This window comes from Trachypithecus francoisi, unplaced genomic scaffold (assembly GCF_009764315.1).
Source record: "Trachypithecus francoisi isolate TF-2019V2 unplaced genomic scaffold, Tfra_2.0 Contig01436, whole genome shotgun sequence".
NCBI classification, from domain to species: domain Eukaryota; kingdom Metazoa; phylum Chordata; class Mammalia; order Primates; family Cercopithecidae; genus Trachypithecus; species Trachypithecus francoisi.
The window spans coordinates 1,550,727-1,571,928 of record NW_022681430.1 but is presented as its reverse complement, the minus strand read 5'-3'; the positions used below and the strand labels follow the sequence as shown (position 1 = coordinate 1,571,928).

General features: G+C 36.9%; 1 protein-coding gene across 10 annotated transcripts in view; it reads right to left on the bottom strand.

Moving 5' to 3' along the window:
• The window catches only part of EXOC6 (exocyst complex component 6), a 218,798-nt gene that overhangs the window by 138,726 nt on the left and 58,870 nt on the right, over positions 1-21,202 (bottom strand). For all 10 annotated transcript variants that reach the window (XM_033224564.1, XM_033224621.1, XM_033224613.1 and 7 more), the window contains 3 exons: positions 14,187-14,391; positions 9,041-9,196; positions 4,057-4,125 (listed from right to left, as the gene is read on the bottom strand). In XM_033224564.1, coding sequence (XP_033080455.1) covers positions 4,057-4,125; positions 9,041-9,196; positions 14,187-14,391 — 430 coding nt within the window. The remainder of the gene's footprint in view (positions 1-4,056; positions 4,126-9,040; positions 9,197-14,186; positions 14,392-21,202) is intronic.

Below are 21,202 nucleotides of genomic sequence, written 5' to 3'. Positions count from 1 at the left end.
ACCTGCTCCTGAATGACTACTGGGTACATAACGAAATGAAAGCAGAAATCAAGATGTTCTTTGAAACCAATGAGAACAAAGATACAACATACCAGAATCTCTGGGACACATTTAAAGCAGTGTGTAGAGGGAAATTTATAGCACTAAATGCCCACAAGAGAAAGCAGGAAAGATCTAAAATTGACACTTTAACATCACAATTAAAAGAACTAGAGAGGCAAGAGCAAACACATTCAAAAGCTAGCAGAAGGCAAGAAATAACTAAGATCAGAGCAGAACTGAAGGAGATAGAGTCACAAAAAACCCTCCAAAAAATCAATGAATCCAGGAGTTGGTTTTTTGAAAAGATCAACAAAATTGACAGACCGCTAGCAAGACTAATAAAGAAGAAAAGAGAGAGGAATCAAATAGACGCAATAAAAAATGATAAAGGGGATATCACCACCGACCCCACAGAAATACAAACAACCATCAGAGAATACTATAAATGCCTCTACGCAAATCAACTAGAAAATCTAGAAGAAATGGATAATTTCCTGGACACTTACACTCTCCCAAGACTGAACCAGGAAGAAGTTGAATCCCTGAATAGACCAATAACAGGCTCTGAAATTGAGGCAACAATTAATAGCCTACCCACCAAAAAAAGTCCAGGACCAGATGGATTCACAGCTGAATTCTACCAGAGGTACAAGGAGGAGCTGGTACCATTCCTTCTGAAACTATTCCAATCAATAGAAAAAGAGGGAATCCTCCCTAACTCATTTTATGAGGCCAACATCATCCTGATACCAAAGCCTGGCAGAGACACAACAAAAAAAGAGAATTTTAGACCAATATCCTGATGAACATAGATGCAAAAATTCTCAATAAAATACTGGCAAACCAGATTCAGCAGCACATCAAAAAGCTTATCCACCATGATCAAGTGGGCTTCATCCCTGGGATGCAAGGCTGGTTCAACATTCGCAAATCAATAAACGTAATCCAGCATATAAACAGAACCAAAGACAAGAACCACATGATTGTCTCAATAGATGCAGAAAAGGCTTTTGACAAAATTCAACAGCCCTTTATGCTAAAAATGCTCAATAAATTCGGTATTGATGGAACGTACCTCAAAATAATAAGAGCTATTTATGACAAACCCACAGCTAATATCATACTGAATGGGCAAAAACTGGAAAAATTCCCTTTGAAAACTGGCACAAGACAGGGATGCCCTCTCTCACCACTCCTATTCAACATAGTGTTGGAAGTTCTGGCTAGGGCAATCAGGCAAGAGAAAGAAATCAAGGGTATCCAGTTAGGAAAAGAAGAAGTCAAATTGTCCCTGTTTGCAGATGACATGATTGTATATTTAGAAAACCCCATCGTCTCAGCCCAAAATCTCCTTAAGCTGATAAGCAACTTCAGCAAAGTCTCAGGATACAAAATTAATGTGCAAAAATCACAAGCATTCTTATACACCAGTAACAGACAAGCAGAGAGCCAAGTCAGGAATCAACTTCCATTCACAATTGCTTCAAAGAGAATAAAATACCTAGGAATCCAGCTTACAAGGGATGTAAAGGACCTCTTCAAGGAGAACTACAAACCACTGCTCAGTGAAATCAAAGAGGACACAAACAAATGGAAGAATATACCATGCTCATGTATAGGAAGAATCAATATCGTGAAAATGGCCATACTGCCCAAGGTTATTTATAGATTCAATGCCATCCCCATCAAGCTACCAATGACTTTCTTCACAGAATTGGAAAAAACGGCTTTAAAGTTCATATGGAACCAAAAAAGAGCCCGCATTGCCAAGACAATCCTAAGTCAAAAGGACAAAGCTGGAGGCGTCACGCTACCTGACTTCAAACTATACTACAAGGCTACAGTAACCAAAACAGCATGGTACTGGTACCACAACAGAGAAATAGACCAATGGAACAGAACAGAGTCCTCAGAAATAATACCACACATCTACAGCCATCTGATCTTTGACAAACCTGACAAAAACAAGAAATGGGGAAAGGATTCCCTATTTAATAAATGGTGCTGGGAAAATTGGCTAGCCATAAGTAGAAAGCTGAAACTGGATCCTTTCCTTACCCCTTATACGAAAATTAATTCAAGATGGATTAGAGACTTAAATGTTAGACCTAATACCATAAAAACCCTAGAAGAAAATCTAGGTAGTACCATTCAGGACATAGGCATGGGCAAGGACTTCATGTCTAAAACACCAAAAGCAACGGCAGCAAAAGCCAAAATTGACAAATGGGATCTCATTAAACTAAAGAGCTTTTGCACAGCTAAAGAAACTACCATCAGAGTGAACAGGCAACCTACAGAATGGGAGAAAATTTTTGCAACCTACTCATCTGACAAAGGGCTAATATCCAGAATCTACAAAGAACTCAAACAAATATACAAGAAAAAAACAAACAACCCCATCCAAAAGTGGGCAAAGGATATGAACAGACATTTCTCAAAAGAAGACATCCATACAGCCAACAGACACATGAAAAAATGCTCATCATCACTCGCCATCAGAGAAATGCAAATCAAAACCACAATGAGATACCATCTCACACCAGTTAGAATGGCAATCATTAAGAAGTCAGGAAACAATAGATGTTGGAGAGGATGCGGAGAAATAGGAACACTTTTACACTGTTGGTGGGATTGTAAACTAGTTCAACCATTATGGAAAACAGTATGGCGATTCCTCAAGGATCTAGAACTAGATGTACCATATGACCCAGCCATCCCACTACTGGGTATATACCCGAAGGATTATAAATTACTCTACTACAAAGACACATGCACACGTATGTTTATTGCGGCACTATTCACAATAGCAGAGACTTGGAATCAACCCAAATGTCCATCTGTGACAGACTGGATTAAGAAAATGTGGCACATATACACCATGGAATACTATGCAGCCATCAAAAAGGATGAGTTTGCGTCCTTTGTAGGGACATGGATGCAGCTGGAAACCATCATTCTTAGCAAACTATCACAAGAAGAGAAACCAAACACCGCATGTTCTCACTCATAGGTGGGAACTGAACAATGAGATCACTTGGACTCGGGAAGGGGAACATCACACACTGGGGCCTATCAGGGGGAGGGGGGAGGAGGGAGGGATTGCATTGGGGAGTTATACATGATATAAACGTTATGCACATGTACCCTAGAACTTAAAGTATAATAAAATAAATAAATAAATAAATAAATAAAAGACAAAAAACATTATGAAGAAAGATATTTTATGATATTTTTTAAAAGGTCAATCCATCAGGAAGACATAACAATTATAAACATATATTCACCTGCCAACAACGCCCTAAAAATACATGAATAAAAAACTGGCAAAACTGAAAGAAAAAATGGACAATTCAACAGTTATAGTTGAAGACTCCAATACTTCTACTTTCAATAACAGAATAGGTAGAAGACCAACAAGGAAGTAAAAGACGTGAACAAGCCTATAAATCAACTACACCTAACAGATATCTATAGAACACACCACCTAATAACAGCCAGATACACATTTTTGGTGTTTTGGGGAGTGGTTGGCAGTGGGGGGTAATGAGTATTTCTGGAATTAGGTAGTGGTAATGGTTGCACATCCTTGTGAATATGCTAAAACCACTGAACTGTATACTCCAAAAGGGTAAGTTTTTTGGTATGTGAATTAGATCTCAATAAAGTAGTTATTTTATAAAAGGAACATTAAATAAAAAATAAGAGCAATGTAGTATGGAATACAAACATAGAAGTAACTTATAGGGACTGTGATGCAACAACAGCACAAAGGCAATAGGGAGAAATGGAAGTAACTATTACAAGGTTCTTAAAATAGACAAGAAGTGGTATATCACTTGAAATTACACTATGATAAGTAAACAAAAAATATAAGTGCCTTACACACAGTGGATATTTCACAAATAATTATGTGAAGATTTACAGCATATGATCAATTTTTAAGGCTTAAAATACATATATGCCTTTTAAATAATATAAAGCTATATATACATAAATATAAAACATACTTACCAAAACAGAATAAATGTGCAAACATCGATAAACAGGTGAAAAATCAACAAGATCCTGAACAGTTAAGACCTGAAAATTAAACCATTTTTTAAAAAATTACAGGTCAAATCATTAGACCACCATTAGATAATGTAAAGTTAAAGACAGGCGAAAAGATCAATGAACTTTGTGTTAGAACATTTATTCAATTCCCCCATAGAAAGCATATACTATAAACACAAAACCTTCTTTATTTTGCTTTGGCATTTCTTCAGCAGTTTATTCTCTGTAGTATGTTTATTATCACTGTTTACTGTTTTCAATTTAAGATAACAAAGGAGAGAAATTGTGTATTTTTAATATGTATGATAGATTAACAGAAAATTGCTATGGATAACTAGATACCTCATTACTCTTTTGGGTAAAAATGATACATAGATTTTTTGGTTTAGCTATAGACAAAGTTCCTGTTCTTAGGCAGCTATGTCATATGATTGGTCATTATTGCACTGAATTTTTTTTTTTTTTTTTTTTTGAGACGGAGTTTCGATCTGTCGCCCAGGCTGGAGTGCAGTGGCCGGATCTCAGCTCACTGCAAGCTCCGCCTCCCAGGTTTACGCCATTCTCCTGCCTCAGCCTCCCGAGTAGCTGGGACTACAGGTGCCCGCAACCTCGCCCGGCTAGTTTTTTTGTATTTTTTAGTAGAGACGGGGTTTCACCGTGTAGGCCAGGATGGTCTCGATCTCCTGACCTCGTGATCCGCCCGTCTCGGCCTCCCAAAGTGCTGGGATTACAGGCTTGAGCCACCGCACCCGGCTTATTGCACTGAATTAAAGACACTATCAGTATTATTTTACGGACCGCTAAGAAAGAAAAAAAACACTACCACTTAAAACTATAACACCATCAACTTTAAGATGTGTCCTATATTCCGAAATGTTACGTGAAAAAAAAGGCTTATAATTGATGAAATGTAGTACTATAAAGTTTCTCAAACTTGAGAAATACATAAACCCTTTTTAAAGGAACACATTTGTACTCACGTGAATCTCTAGGGTGAACTTAAATTATTTTTAATATAATACTGCTTATTAGGAAAAATGATAAAAACAAAATGTAGTGCAGTATAGTAGTAAAATCGATCTGAGAGAACAGGGAAACAACCAAGCTCCTCTAAGAATATAGGTCTGGGGGTAAGACATGATGGTGATGCTCCCAGCAGGAAAGATACACAGAATAGGAAGGGGAAAATTGAAGTAAGAAGACTAAATGGTCTATTTTCAACATTCTGAACCTCAAAGGAGAAAATAACACAGAGGTCCTCTGAATATTAAGAAAGAACAAAAAAGCAGATGTCAAAAATATTTATTTAATTTAAAGGGACAAAAAACCTAACAATAATTTCAAGGGACTAATCAGGACATACTAATTCCACATTAGGAAGCCATTTAACTGTTTAATGCTGTTCATTTGTCTGTATTCAGTACAATAGCAGACATTCACTACATATGCATATATATGCATACAAACACACATACACATACACACATATATGTATCACCCCATCCTCAGATATACAGCAGAAATGTACATAGTGGCTGGGTGTGGTGGCTCACACCTATAATCCCAGCACTTTAAGAGGCCAAAGCAGAAGGACCACTTGAAGCCAGGAGTTCAAGACCAGCCTGGGTAACACAGCAGTTTCCCATCTCTATAAAAAAAGACAAAAAAATTTAGGCCAGGCGCGGTGGCTCAAGCCTGTAATCCCAGCACTTTGGGAGGCCGAGACGGGCGGATCACGAGATCAGGAGATAGAGACCATCCTGGCTAACACAGTGAAACCCCGTCTCTACTAAAAAAATGCAAAAAAACTAGCCAGGCGTCGTGGCGGGCGCCTATAGTCCCAGCTACTCGGGAGGCTGAGGCAGGAGAATGGCGTAAACCCGGGAGGCGGAGCTTGCAGTGAGCTGAGATCCGGCCACTGCACTCCAGCCCGGGCAAGACTCCGTCTCAAAAAAAAAAAAAAAAAAAAAAAATTTAGCTGGATATAGTATATACAGAAATGTGCCTGTAGTTCCAACTACTTGGGAGGCTGAAGCAGGAGAAGCATTTGAACACGAGAGTTTGAGGTTACAGTAAGCCATGATTATGCCAACTGCACTCCAGCCTGGGTGACAGAGTAAGACCCTGTCTCAAAAAAAAAAAAAAAGAAAGAAAGAAATGCACATAGTAAACACTCAGCTGTTCATCCATTCACAAATGCAGTCATGAGCACACAGTCATATGGTTCAACTAAAAGTTCTTACTGTATCCTAATTATGTCCTTAGAAAAAGAATTTAAAATATCATTGGCAAGGCAAAACTTATAAATTAATTGGGAATAACTAGGTTCCTATGACAGTAGCTAAATTAAAAAAAAAAATGTGAAGACGACGATAAAAGGTAAGTTCAATAGAAGATTTTGTGGAGATAATTTATTTTTTTGGAATGGGGGTCTCACTCTGTCACCCAGGCTGGTGTATTACTATACATGATCACAACTCGCTGCATCCTCAACCTCCCCAGGCTCAGTGATTCTCCCACCTCAGCCTCCCAAGTAGCTGGCAATACAGGCACTACACCTGGCATTTTTTTTGCATTTTTTTGTAGGAAAGGGGTTTCACCATGTTGGCCAGGCAGGTCTTGAACTCCTGGATCAAACGATCTGCCCACCTCGGCCTCCCAAAGTCCTAGCATTACAGGAATGAGCCACGGCATCAGGCCCTGTAGAAAAAACTTCGAAAGCAGGCCGGGTGCGGTGGCTCAAGCCTGTAATCCCAGCACTTTGGGAGGCCGAGACGGGCGGATCACGAGGTCAGGAGATCGAGACCATCCTGGCTAACACGGTGAAACCCCGTCTCTACTAAAAAATACAAAAAAACTAGCCAGGCGAGTTGGCGGGCGCCTGTAGTCCCAGCTACTCGGGAGGCTGAGGCAGGAGAATGGCGTGAACCCGGGAGGCGGAGCTTGCAGTGAGCTGAGATCCGGCCACAGCACTCCAGCCTGGGCGGCAGAGCGAGACTCCGTCTCAAAAAAAAAAAAGAAAAAACTTCGAAAGCAATAGGATGCCGGGCATGGTGGCTCACACCTGTAATCTCAGCACTTTGGGAGGCTGAGTGAGAGGATAATTTGAGGCCAAGATAATTTGAGTTCAAGACCATCCTTGGTAACACAGTGAGACCTCTGTCTCTATAAGAATTTTTTTTTTTTTAATTAGCCAGGCATGGTGATGGCATGCTTGTAGTCCCAGCTACTCGGGAGACTAAAGTGGGAGGAACACTTGGACCCAGAAGTTGCAGGCTGTAGTGAGCTATGACTACACCACTGCACTCATGGGCAACAGAGTGAGCACTATCTCTAAAAAAAAAAAAGAATGAGAGAATGAATTTGGATATAGAAGTTGAAAGAAAGAAAATATTTAAGGATAATTTTAAGGTTTTTAGACTTACTAGGACTTTTTATTCATTAAAAGACTTTAATTGTATTAGAGTTATTTTGCAGTATTTCAGCACCAATTTTTTAAAAAGGTAGACTATCCAGAATTAGGTCAAATGACAAGACATTACGACAAAAATTTGACAACAAGTAATTCAAATATAAGTAATCACTATAAAAATAATTAGATTTGGGTGCAGTGGCCCATATCTGTAATCCCAGCACTTTGGGAGGCCGAGGTGGACGGATCATCAGGCCAGGAGTTCGAGACCAGCCTGGCCAGTATGGTGAAACCCCATCTCTACTAAAAATACAAAAATTAGCCAGCCGGGCGTGATGGCACACGCCTGTAATCCCAGCTACTTGGGAGGCTGAGGTAGAAGAACTGCTTGAATCCAGGAGGCAGAGGTTGCAGTGAGCTGAGGTTGTGCCACTGCACTCCAGCCTGGGTGACAGAGTGAGACCCCATCTCAAAAAAAAAAAATTAGATTTACACTTTTACTACAGATTCCACTACCAGAGATTTACAAATATAATCTACAATATATCGTGTTTCTCTGTCAATTATCTAGCCTAACATTTCAGATGACTCCATTGCCCTAATAGCTCAGTACAGTCTGATTAACTTTGTCAATTTGAAATAAAAATATATAGAGACAAATTTCTAAGCAAAAAAATTTATTTGAGAATAAACAAAAAAATAGGATTACAATCCAGGACATGCACAGACCAGGGTGGTCTCTGGCATGTCTGGAGAACAAAGAAGGTTAGGGTTTTATTGGGGAAACAGATTGTTATGCAAATTGTTTTGAAAGAAAGTTCACTGGTGAGTGTCACTAGTTGCTAGAAAGGACTTGTAATTTTGGAGTTATGGTTAGGCCCTTACAGTTTTGGATTGACCTTGTGAGATAGTTGTTTGTTTTTTGTCTTTTTTTTGAGATACAATCTCACTTTGTCTCCCAGGCTGGAGTAAAGTGGCACAATGTTGGTTTACCGCAACCTCTGCCTCCTGGGTTCAAGCAGTTCTCGTGTCTCAGCTTCCCAAGTAACGGGGACTAGAGGTGCCCACTACCACACCAAGCTAATTTTTATATTTTTAGTAGAGACAGAGTTTCACCATGTTGGCCAGACTGGTCTTGAACTCCTGCCTCAAGTGATCCACCCACCTCAACCTCCCAAAGTGCTGGGATTACTGGTGTGAGCCACTGTGCCTGGCCTGTTTTGAAACAGACAATTGTTCACATATAAGTGGCTAGCTGTCTTTGCAGGGCTGATGCAGTAAGCTATGATTTCAAAAACTTTATTGTGATAGTTCCTGATACCAGGCAAATCATCCATGACAGCCCTCCCTTCACGGCCTTCTCAGCCTCTATTTTGTCAGTTTGACACACATGACTCCATTTTGACTCTGACAACTTTTACAACATAAATTCATTTTGCATATGGGAAAACTGAATCACACAAATGTACATGACAATCCAAAAGAAAAAAAATTATCTAATAATAGAAAAGAAAGAAGGAAACCCATCACCTCCTCTTCATTCTCATCCTCTTCTTCAAGTGAATGTTTCAATACAGTTTCATTCCTTTCCTCTGGAATCCTATCATGATTTATATATATATTCTTCCCAAATTTCATTTTATTTTGTTTCTGCAGAGAAACACTGAAGGTTTTCTGATGCTGTGCCTATTTTAAGACAGAAAAATTCAGATTATTTCAAAACTGATTATGGTCAAAATTGGTTCAAAAAATTTGTTTATAGTTCTTTTTTATCTTTTTAATGTCTGTAGGTATAGAATCTATAGTGATGTCCCCTTTCTCATTCATGATTTTTGTCTTCTCATTTCCTTTTTAAAACAAAAACAAAAACAAACAAACAAAAAAAACAGGGTCTCACTCTGTCATCCAGGTTGGAGTACTGTGGCACCATCACAGCTCACTGCAGCCTCAACCTCCCCAGGCTTCGGTGATCCTCCTACCTCAACCTCCAGAGGAGTTGGGACTACAGGCATACACCACCGCACCCAGCTAATTTTTTTTGTTTTTTTGTTTTTGTTTTTGTATTTTTTTGTAAAATGGGGTTTTGCCATGTTGCCCAGGCTGGTCTCAAACCCCTGGCTCAAGCAATCCGCCTGCCCCGGCCTCCCAAAGTGCTAGGATTACATGCATGATCCATCACACCCAGCTTCTCTTCCTTTTTAAACAGTCTTAAAATTATGTAGAACTATGTATTTCCTCAGTTAGCATACTGTGTGTTGGCAAGGAAGACTGGCCAACACTCTTTGGCCATACTCCCAACTTCCTTAATTAGCCATTAACCTCACAGAAGGAACTACAACATCAGATTGCAAGCTTATTTTACTTCCCACTGAAAATGCCCAGTTTGGGAAGACGAAGAATGCAGAAGCTGTTATCCCACAACTGATCACTGACAAAAAACAACATTTACACAGAATAAAAAGTTGAGAACCCTCATACTTTTAGGTATTTTAGTAATACTTCCCTATCAGAACTTCATTACCAGAAATAGAAAAAAATATAAACTTAATTCCAGGATTTTAATTTCCTTACACACTGCAAGACATTCTCTCTGTTTTGATGAGTCAGATTGTTGCTATTCTGTTCTCTTTTAGGTGAGTTCTCTCTAAGGCATATGTAACTGCCTATCAGCCCTTCTCTACTCTTAGGTTATCAGACCATGCAAGTTGCAGTAATCTGGCTCCTCTCTTATCTAGACTTTGATCCTGGCTGCCCCCCAGAGGCTCGTACTGGAGAAAATTATTATCACTCCTATGTATTCCCTTACCCTCTGGGCCCAAACTAACTTTGTCAATGATTTTCGGTCCTCAGAGTATAAAACCATTTATTTAGAGTACTGTTTCCAAATTATGTTATGCACAAAACTAACCATTCACACAGTAAAAACACATGTTCCTTGAAAAAAGTGTTCTAAGCTCAAATGAGTTATATAAATATTACATATTGTATCCTCCTCCTAGGAGATTTACAATTCATAAGTAAATAAATCTGTTTAACTTTATTTAACCTAGGTTTCCAAAATTTATGTGACTATTTAGTCCCTTTGTTCTCCCTAGAGCAGTGGTCCTCAGCCTTCTCTTGTGGGGGGATGGTTTCAGATGAAACTGTTCCACCTCAGATGATCAGGCATTAGATTCTCATAAGGAGTGCACAACCTAGATGCCTCGCATGCACAGTTCACAATAGGGTTCGCGCTTCTATGAGAATCGAATGCCCCTGATCTGACAGGAGGCGGAGCTCAGGCAGTAATCCTCTTTAGCAAGCCACTCACCTCCTGCTGTGTGGCCTGGTTACTAACAGGCCACAGACAGGTACCAGCCTGCGGCTGGGGGGCTAGGAACCCCGGCCCTAGAGAGCAATATCAAAATGTGTGCCAGAGAACATCATATGGAAAATGTTAACTTACCCAATATAAATTTTAGATATCTATTGCTAATTAAACATCAGACAAGAGTGGATTCATCTCTCATATTAGAATTTTTTAAATTCTCCCTAGACAATCTAAAACTCAGCTCTAAACTAATTTTCAAAAATAACTTTTTTGTGCCACTCATGTTAGGCATAATAGCTAGATCCCAGGAAGGCAAAAATAAGCAGGGCAAAATCCTTCACTTAAAAAATTCACAGCCTAGTTAAGAACATAAAAAAAAAATTGTAGTGTGAAAAGTACAATGGTATACACACTGAGGATGAAGTGACCATCTCTCACTGGCAGTAGTGTAATGGGTGATGGCAGAAGATTTCACAGAGAAGGTGATGCTCAAGCCAGTTTCTGGGAGGAAAAAGCAGGAATTCATGAGACTGAGCAATGTGAAAGAATGGAAGACATTCTCGGTGAACAGTTAGTATATTCCAAAATCTTAAGACAGCAGATACTGCTAGAGCATAAAAGGGAGACAACTAGCAAGATGAGACTGAGGAACTTGGACTTAAGTAAAAGGTAACAGGGAATCACTTAAGATGAAGTGGTGTGGTCTTGTTTGCATTTTAGGACAGTAACCGAAAGGAAAAGAGCATATAGATACAGATAAGGAAAACAAATGATTCTATGTAACAGTTCAGTTATGTAGGGGGGAAACAGAATCTACAGGTATTTAGAAGCAGAACTGATAGTAACTAAGTAGGACTTAGTAACAAATAACATTAACAGTATCAATACTCCTGAAAAGTTCAAAATACTCCCCAGTTACTGGATTGTGGAAACAGGAGACACTACTATCTGAGATAGCAAATATAAGAAAAATAGATTTAGGAAAAAGAGAATGGGTTTAGTTTTAGAAATGCTGAGTTTGGGGTAGCTATAAGATATTTAAGTGAATACATAAGTCCATCCATCCATAAAAGGGATATGAGATCACAGAATTAAGCACAGGATACAGAGTGCACCCAAAGGAGGGAGCTGCTTTGCAAAGTATGAGCTTTACACTCATGCCACCTATAAGATTCCACAACTAAACTGTGACTCTACCAAACTGAGCAGAGCTGATGAGAGACTTCAGGAGGCTTCTCATACACACACACACACTCACACACACACACACACACACACGCATACACAGAGAGAAACCCACAAGAAATTGAAAGGTGGCCTGAAGGGACACCAAGACAGAACAAAATACAATTTTTCTTATCAAATTTTGAGAAGTCTAACTCTCACTAAAAGGAAAACTCTCTAACTTCTCAACTCTGTGGAAGTTATTTCCGAAAGAAGAAATTATAAGGAAAAACATCCCCACAGAGAGATGCTAAGAAAAGGTTTCTGTATGAAATGACTGTTTAAATTGCAATGATAGGGAGCTTGATGACTTTTATGAGGAAAAAATGATAGTGGACCAAGAAAGTCTATTCTCTCCCAGAAATAAATTATTGTAAATCTTAAATCCTAGGGTCCATGATTTGATGGACTCCCTAAGTGGAAAGAATCCAAAACTGGTCTATGAAAAACAAGTCAAAGAAGACAAGTTTAATATTGACACTTGTAATTAAAATCTATAATGCAATATGAACTTTAAACTGTTTGCATTCTCATACTGAAGAAATTTACCAAGTTGTTGTGTTTTTAACCCCCATGGCATGCACAGATTTCCTTGGCCAGAGGTAGGAGAAATAGTATTGAAAACACTGTAATATTGAAGGGAAGAATACAATGGTGAGGAGCTCTCCAATGGGGAAGACCCTCACTGACCAGGGGCAATCAGTAAGAAAAACTGAGGAGTTTCCAAAGTAGTTTGTAATATTTGGGGGAACAAAATCAAGCATTAGAAATCATATAACAGTGTGCAATGTAAAGACAAAAAGAAGAAATGGTGTTGGGCATTGTTCTATTTCTATGACATTATAATTATTATGAGTTTTAACAGCTCTTAGAAAATTTAATTTTTTAAACTTATTATTAAAAATTTCAAACAGATTAATATCATGAACTCCCATCATTTATCTTCAACTAATATTTTTACATTCTTGTTTCATCTATAACTTTATCCACTCACTCCATATATACTCCAAATTATTATTATTATATTATTATTATTATTATTATTCTGAGACAGAGTCTCACTCTATCACCCAGTCTGGAGGCGTGATCTCAGCTCACGGCAAGCTCCGCCTCCCAGGTTCCCACCATTCGTCTGCCTCAGCCTCCTGAGTAGCTGGGACTACAGGCAACCGCCACCACACCCGGCTAATTTTTTTTTGTATTTTTAGTAGAGACGGGATTTCACCGCATTAGCCAGGATGGTCTTGATCTCCTGACCTCATGATCCGCCTGACTCGGCCTCCCAAAGTGTCCTTTCCTAGGCAATTTCCCCACCCAGAGGTAACCACTGTTCTGATTTTTTTCATCTTAGTTTTACCTGCTTTTGAATGGCAATAAAAATGGAATCACACAATTTGTGCCTTTTTGCATTCAATTTCTGTGGCTCAACATATCTGTGAGATTTATACATGTTGTTGCATTATCAGTAATTCATTCATTTTTATTGCTAGGTAGTACTCCATTGTATGAATATACCACAATTTATGTATCCATTCTCCTTCTGATAGTCATTTGGGTTGTTTCTAGTTTGGGGCTAACTGTGAACAAAGATGCTATGAATATCATGAGGCCATGTTTTTTGTTTCTCACTGATAAACACTTACCAGTGGAACTGCTGACTCAAAAGATAGATATATTAACTTCATAACTGCTGAGGCTTTTCCCATTGTTTGTCCGTTCATTATTGAACTATCATAGTTTTTAATTCATGGTTAATATTTTTAATTTGTTTTAAATAGAGAACAGTTTAGAATCTTAGCGTAAAAAGGCTCCCACTTGCCTCTGTGGCTGCCACTGTTTAGCTAATTCTATACCAGATTTGGCTGGTGATAAAGGATAATATAACACCACATATATGGAGAAGAAGCTGACAGTTCAGGTGGTAACTAAAGAATTTAAGTTAGACTGATTTTACTTAAAAAACGAGTAACCGTGAAGCCAAAGAAAACACTGATAGAATCCTTTCTAAACAATAACCAGAAAAGAAAAGAAAAAGGTAAAACAAAAATAAGCATTTTATGTAAGTTAAAGAAGTAAGCTTTGGATATTTTCCAGATCCTGTATTACTAAATAATATTAAATCAAAATTATTTTTAATCTCACCTGTTTCATTGCTGTTTCACCTATTTTGTCAGAATGTTTTCGAATGCTTTCCAAAAAGTCTTTGAGATCAGACATGGAGATTTCTTTAATATCCTCACGGAGTTTGGGAAGATTGTCTATCATGAGCTGACAAAACCGGTACTGACTAACCCAGGGAAAGTACACATTCTCTAATTGTTCCATAGTTTTTAGGGCAGAATAGTACCTGTGAGAAGGTAAAAAGAAAACTCTATAAAAAGTTCTTATCACAATAAATTTACAAGTAAGTCTAAATAATCAGTCTTACACCAATTATTCATTAAAAAGGACCTAGTCATAGTTAAAATAAGTAAAATTAATATTTACATCTATTTGTCAAGGACAGACTATAAACCACATAAACAAGCCACAGGCTCAAAGTTCATGGCATACATTAATGTAAAACTTCCTTCTTTCACTTCATCTGAATCTATAACATCAAAAGCATTATCACAGTCATCTCAATACCTTAAATGAATATGTATAATTGTTTCAAATTTCTGAATTACAACATTTAGTGATTTGCTATATGATTTTGTATTCTATCTCCCATCCTAATACCCGTCCACATGGATTCACCATACAAAAAAGTACATAACTTGAATATAATTATAATTAAAATAAAATTTATTTAACTTTTAAAAAAATGTCATACTACTATTTAAGGCAATTAGAAATACTGTTAAGTAACACACACACACACACACACACACAAACAGGTAAAAATCCACACTGGTAGAGTGCTTTTTCAATTCAACAAATATTTACTGAATATTTTTCGGGCTTTGGGGGCTACTATTTCACAGTGTGATATGCTGGGTATGCAGCAATTAGTATAGCCTTTGCCCTAGATAAATTGACATATATTTTCATATACATAATTCAGTTCTCTTTAGACTTCTATGAGGTACACTTCTGTGGCAGATACTACAAGTAGCATTCTATAGATGAGAAAACTGAAATACAGAAAAAGAGTATATAATTTGGCCAAGATACCATATTAATTGGTAGCAGGACTGAGACCTTACCAAACTGTCAGTTTCCTACAATAATACTCACCACCAAAAATCTATTTGAGAGTTAGGCAGAAGAACTTTAAAAATTAATTACATAGCATTCTATATCTTTTTACTGAACTGGATGACATTAAAAGTGGGAAAAGGCATTAACTAATGTACAAAAAAAGCAAAACTAAGTTGATAGAAACTATAAGACATAAGTGAAAACAAAATTAAGTTGAAAAGACCCACCAGGTGTGGTGGCTCACACCTGTAATCCCAGCACTTTGGGAGGCTAAGGCGGGCGGGTCACCTGAGATCAGGAATTCAAGACCAGCCTGACCAACATTGTGAAATCCTGTCTCTACTAAAAATGCAAAAATTAGCTGGGCATGGCAGTGCACACCTGTAATCCCAGCTACTCAGGAGGCTGAGGCATGAGAATCATTTGAATCTGGGAGGTAGCAGTTGCAGTGAGATCATGCAACTGCATTCCAGCCTGGGTGACAGAGTAAGTAACTTTCTCAAAACAGAAAAAACAAAACAAAACAAAAAAGACGTTATATTCAAAAGCTGTTTTAAAATACCAATTAGTTTTCTGGCATATACTCTCAAAGACAGAGTATATTCTGCAAATTGTCACAAAATATGACCACTAATTTAAAAATTAGACTATCTAAATTTTATCTTGGTAAACATCAGCATGCTTATAATGTAAACAAAATGTACATTGGGTCAGAAACTAAAATATTTAGGTGGTGGTATGGGTGGGAGAGCTGTCATTACAATAATTTTGATAATGCCTGAGATATTAAAGGCTTAGATGAAGTGAAATAATGAATTAGGTATTTTCAGTATAACCCATAACATTTTAGATGCAACAGATCAATCAATAGTCAAACCACACTACCTGATCCCGGACTAATTTCCTGATTTTATATGAACTAGGTATATTTCAAAAGTATTCTCTCTACAACAGGTATGGTTTCTGAAAATTCATGCTAATGTCTATAATGTATTTCAAAATACATTTCAAAATAGGATTTCAAAATCCTAAGTGGTGTAGAATAAATGAAAAATATTACCAGTAGTTTTTGCAACATACCACAGGCACAGTCAACTTACTTCATAGCACAACTGTGCCTCCCTTCATGCTGCTCATCTCTCACCTCCCATCTTGGTGCCCCCATGAGACATTATCAGATGCATGAGAGGTCATAAGACTTACCTAGCACCCACATACACACAACCCAGAAATGTGGAGAGTTAATGTCAGGGGGTTGAACTCTTAACCAATAAGAAAAGCAAGTCAGAGATAAGGTCTCCTTTCCTCTTCCTGGAGGGAAGGTTATGATTTGCAAAAACATATACAACCCTCCCTAAAGGTATTTAAATAACTCAATAACTCACTCTCATATTTGCTCTCTCAGCTGATTTCCTGTCTCATTTCCCTTTCCCTAAAACTAGGATTCAGGGAACTTCCCTAGGATTATACTCCCTAAAAAAGTAGTAAAATATATTATTTTTACCTCAGCCTCTGCTTTCTGGGAAAGTTCCGGTGAAGATATATGGGAAGTTTATCATCTTAGACAGAAAGCAGAAGTCAGAGACCAGGCCCTGGATCCTTTCTAAAATTTAGCCACAAATCTCCTATGTTTTATCTGTTTCTAAATGAAAGCAAAAATGACACCACAATAGATTACGATTTCTCCTTTAGATACACTTAACACTGTTTTTACAAAATTATAACAGTGATCCATAACCACTAGAAAAATACAAAACCTAAAAGGGGAATATAAAAAGCACCTATGATCTGACGTTATCATGTTGTAATTAACTCATCAGCATTTGGTCACATTTCCACCCAGTTATATATCTACACTTCCAGTTCTATAAGCACATACCCTATTCAACAATATATAATGGAATTTACCTTATAAATTATTTTAAAACAAATTATTACCCTATCTGTAAAGTCTTTTATTATAAGGTAATGATGTCCTTATAATTGGAACGTTAAGTCTCTGATTTTTAAAAATAAACAACAGTAGACCAAATTTTCCTATATATTAAACCTCTGACAAGGTGTCTGTTTTTATAAACACAAGATACTTCAAAAAATGTACGTGTCATCACTAAATGGAGAATGTGTGAGTACTCCAATGATTCTCTGGCCTACAAGGTACAAATTATGCCACTGTTCTTACTTCATTTGCCTTCCCTTGGGCATTTCCATTTCACCAGAGTTTGTCCTACCATAGAATTGGTTACTTCCTTCTCTTCTATTCTTTTTAAATACAATGTCCTGCATACAAAAAAATTTACAAGATACATGAAAAAGTACGAAATTTTTATTCAATTCTAAGTGGAAAAAAATAAGACACAACTATATGATGTCTGAATCACTTCAAATGTACAGACACAAAGAGATAAAAAACAAAGCGATAGAGAAAGATATACCATACTGACACTAATCAAAAGAAAGGTAGATCAGCTATATTAAGATGAAACAGATTTCAGAGCAAGGAAAATTATTAGGGATAAAGAACATTACATAATGATAAACTAGTCAATTCTCCAAGAAGACATAGCAAGCAATCTTTATTGTGTATGTAACTGACAACAGAGCATCAAAATATGTGAAGCAAAAACTAATAGAACTGTAACGGAAAATAAATAAATACACTATTACAAGTGCAGACCTCAGTAAGCCTCTAACAATAACTGACAGATCCAGCAGGTAGAAATTCAATAAGGACATAGTTGAACTGAACAGTACCATCAATCAACTGGATCTAATTGACACTGATAGAATACTTCATACAACAACTACAAAATACACATTCTTCTCAAGCTCACATGGAACATCAAGACAGATACATTCTGGGCCACAAAACATGCCTTAACAAATTTAAAGAAACACAAATTATACAAAACTAGTATCATACTTAATGGTGGGAAACAAGATGCTTTTCCCCCATGAGATTAAGAACAAGACAAAGATGTTCCCTCTCACCATTCCTAGTCAACATCAGACTATGCGGAAGTACTAGCTAGTGAAATAAGACAAGAAAAAAGAGGCAATAAGACTGAAAAAAGAAACAAAAGTCCCTGCAGGTAACATGAAATGTATCTATGTAAATACCTTCAACAAAAATTTTCTGGAACTAATACCAACTCTGATAGAAGTAATTAAAGAAAATCTAAATAAATGGAAAGATAGTCCATATTAATGAATAGGAAGACTCAGTATCATCAAGATATCAGTTCTTCCCAACTTGATCTACAGATTCAATGCAACCCCAATCAAAACCCCAGCCACTTACTTTGTGAATATCAACAACGTGATTCTGAAGTTTATATAGACAGGCAAAAGACCCAGAATAGCCACACAATATTGAAGAACAAAGTTGAAGGATAGACTGACACTGCCCAACTTCAAGACTTAATACTGTATAAAGTTACAATATTAAAGACTGTATGGTAAAGGCAAAAGGATTAACAAGTAGGTCAATAAAATGAAACAGAAAGCACAGAAATACACAAATACAGTTAACTGAGGAAATGCAAAGGAAAAAGAGTAGTTCTTTCAACAAATGCTGCTGGAATAACTGGACGTTCACATGCAAAAAAGTGAACAAATAAATGTAAACAGTGACCTTCACTTTTTACAGAAATTAATTCAAAATGGATCACAGACCTAAATGTAAAACATAAAACTCTAAGACTCTAGAAGATAACACAAGCGAAATTTTAGATGACCTTGGGTTTGGCAATTAGTTTTTAGAAACACCAAAGCACAATCCATGAGGGAAAGAAAAAAGGTAAATTGGACTTTTCTGATTTAATTTCATTAAAACTAAAACTTTCTACTCTTTAAAGACACTGTTAAGAAAATGAAAAAACAAGCCACAGACTGGGAGAAAATACATTCAAAACACAAACTGAATCAAGGACTTGTATCCAAAATATAAAAAGAACACTTAAAACTCAACAGTCCAAAATTAAGCCACCAAATTAAAAAGTGATCAGAAGACTTGGACACCTCGCCAAAGAAGACATACATGTGAGAAGATGCTCAACATCATATGTCATTAGTGAATTACAAATTAAAGTAACAACGAGATATCATTACGCACCTATTAGAACAGACAAAATCCGAAACAATGACAACACTAAATCCTGCGGAGGATGTGGAGCAACAGAAACTCTCATTCATTCTGGTGGGAGTGCAAAATAGTACAGCCACTTCTGAAGACAGTTTGGCAGATTCTTACAAAACTAAACATACTCTTACCATATGATCCAGCAATCGCATCCCCAGATATTTACCCAAATTAATTGAAAATTTACGTCCATAAAACCTGCACACAAATGTTTATGGCAGCTTTATTCACAATTGCCAAAACTTAGAAGCAACCAAGATGTCCTTCAGTAGGTGAATGGATAAACTATGGTTCATCCATACAATGTAATATTATTCAGTGATTAAAAAAGAAATAAGTTATCAAGTCACGAAAGGACATAGAGGAACCTTAAATGCATATTGTCAGGTGAAATAAGCCAGTGTGGACATGTTATATATATACTATGTTATTTCAACTATCTGACATTCTGGAAAAGATAAAACTATAGAAACAGTACAAAGTTCAGTTATTGGCAGGGGTTCACAGCTGGGAAGGATGGGGAAAGATAGGGAGCACAGGAAATTTTCCGGCAGTGAAACTATTCTGTATGATACTGTAATGGATACATGATGTATGTCTGCCAAAATCCATAGAACTGTACAACACAGAGTGAACTCTACTGTAAAACTATGGACTTTGGTAAATACTTATGTATCAATATTGGTTCATCAGTTACAGTAAATGTGCCTTATTAATGCAGGACATTAATAATGAAAAACTGCTTGGAAGGAAGAGAAAAGTATATGGGAACTCTGTACTTTGTGTTTAATATTTCTGTAAACCTAAAACTGCTCTAAAACATAAAATCTATTAAATAAAAAGTATAAGCAAAAGATGTGAACAGACACTTCACAAAAGAAAACATACAAACAGCCAAATACCAAATAAAAAGGCACTTATGATACTTAAAGATCTCCAGAGAACCCAATTCCAAAGGTTTTCTTGCCACCAAAATTCAACATTCCCAAACCTTTATCATCTAGATGCCCTGCATTGTGTCTAACCTAAATCCTTTCTTTCTACAGTCTAAACCCATGATTTTTCTACCTCTGATTTCACTGGTGGTAAAATAAATAAATAAATCTGTTTACTCCAATCTATAAACAATCAGTCATCAGGAAAACGCAAACTGAAACAATAAGATACTATTTTATACTTACCAAAATGGCTCAACTAGAACAAACTAATTTGCAAGGATGTGAAGCAAATGAAATTCTTTTATTAATACATTGCTAATGGAAGTATAAATGGTACTACTAGAATAATTATTTTTTAAATTATATTTTAAAAGTCTATTTTTCAAATCATATCTTAAGTAGAAAAGTATTTAACGGTTTCTTAAAAAGTATAGCATTCATTTATGCTATCACTGAGCAATTCTACTCCTATATACTTACTAAATGGAAATATAAACATATCCCTATAAAAAAGACTCGTACCTTAGTTTCATGGCAGTCTTATTCATAATACCCGCAAACCTGAAACCACCCAAATAGCAACTAATGGATACATAAACAAATTCTAGCAATAAAAAGAAACTATGCAACCACAGACGAATTTTAAAAACATTACCAGGAGTGAAGAAGATTCCATTTAAATCAGTTCTAAAAACAAACAAAACTGATCTATGATGCTAAAACTCAGAAAGTGGTTATTTCTAGAGAAGGGAGGAGAAATTGGAAAGAGGTATGAGCAAACTGGGGGGGTGACGGAAGTATTCTGTATCTTGTTTTGGTGGCGGTGACTATGAGGAAGTATAAGAAAGCTTTTGGGTGGCAATAACATTCAACATCTTAAACCTGGTGGCTACACA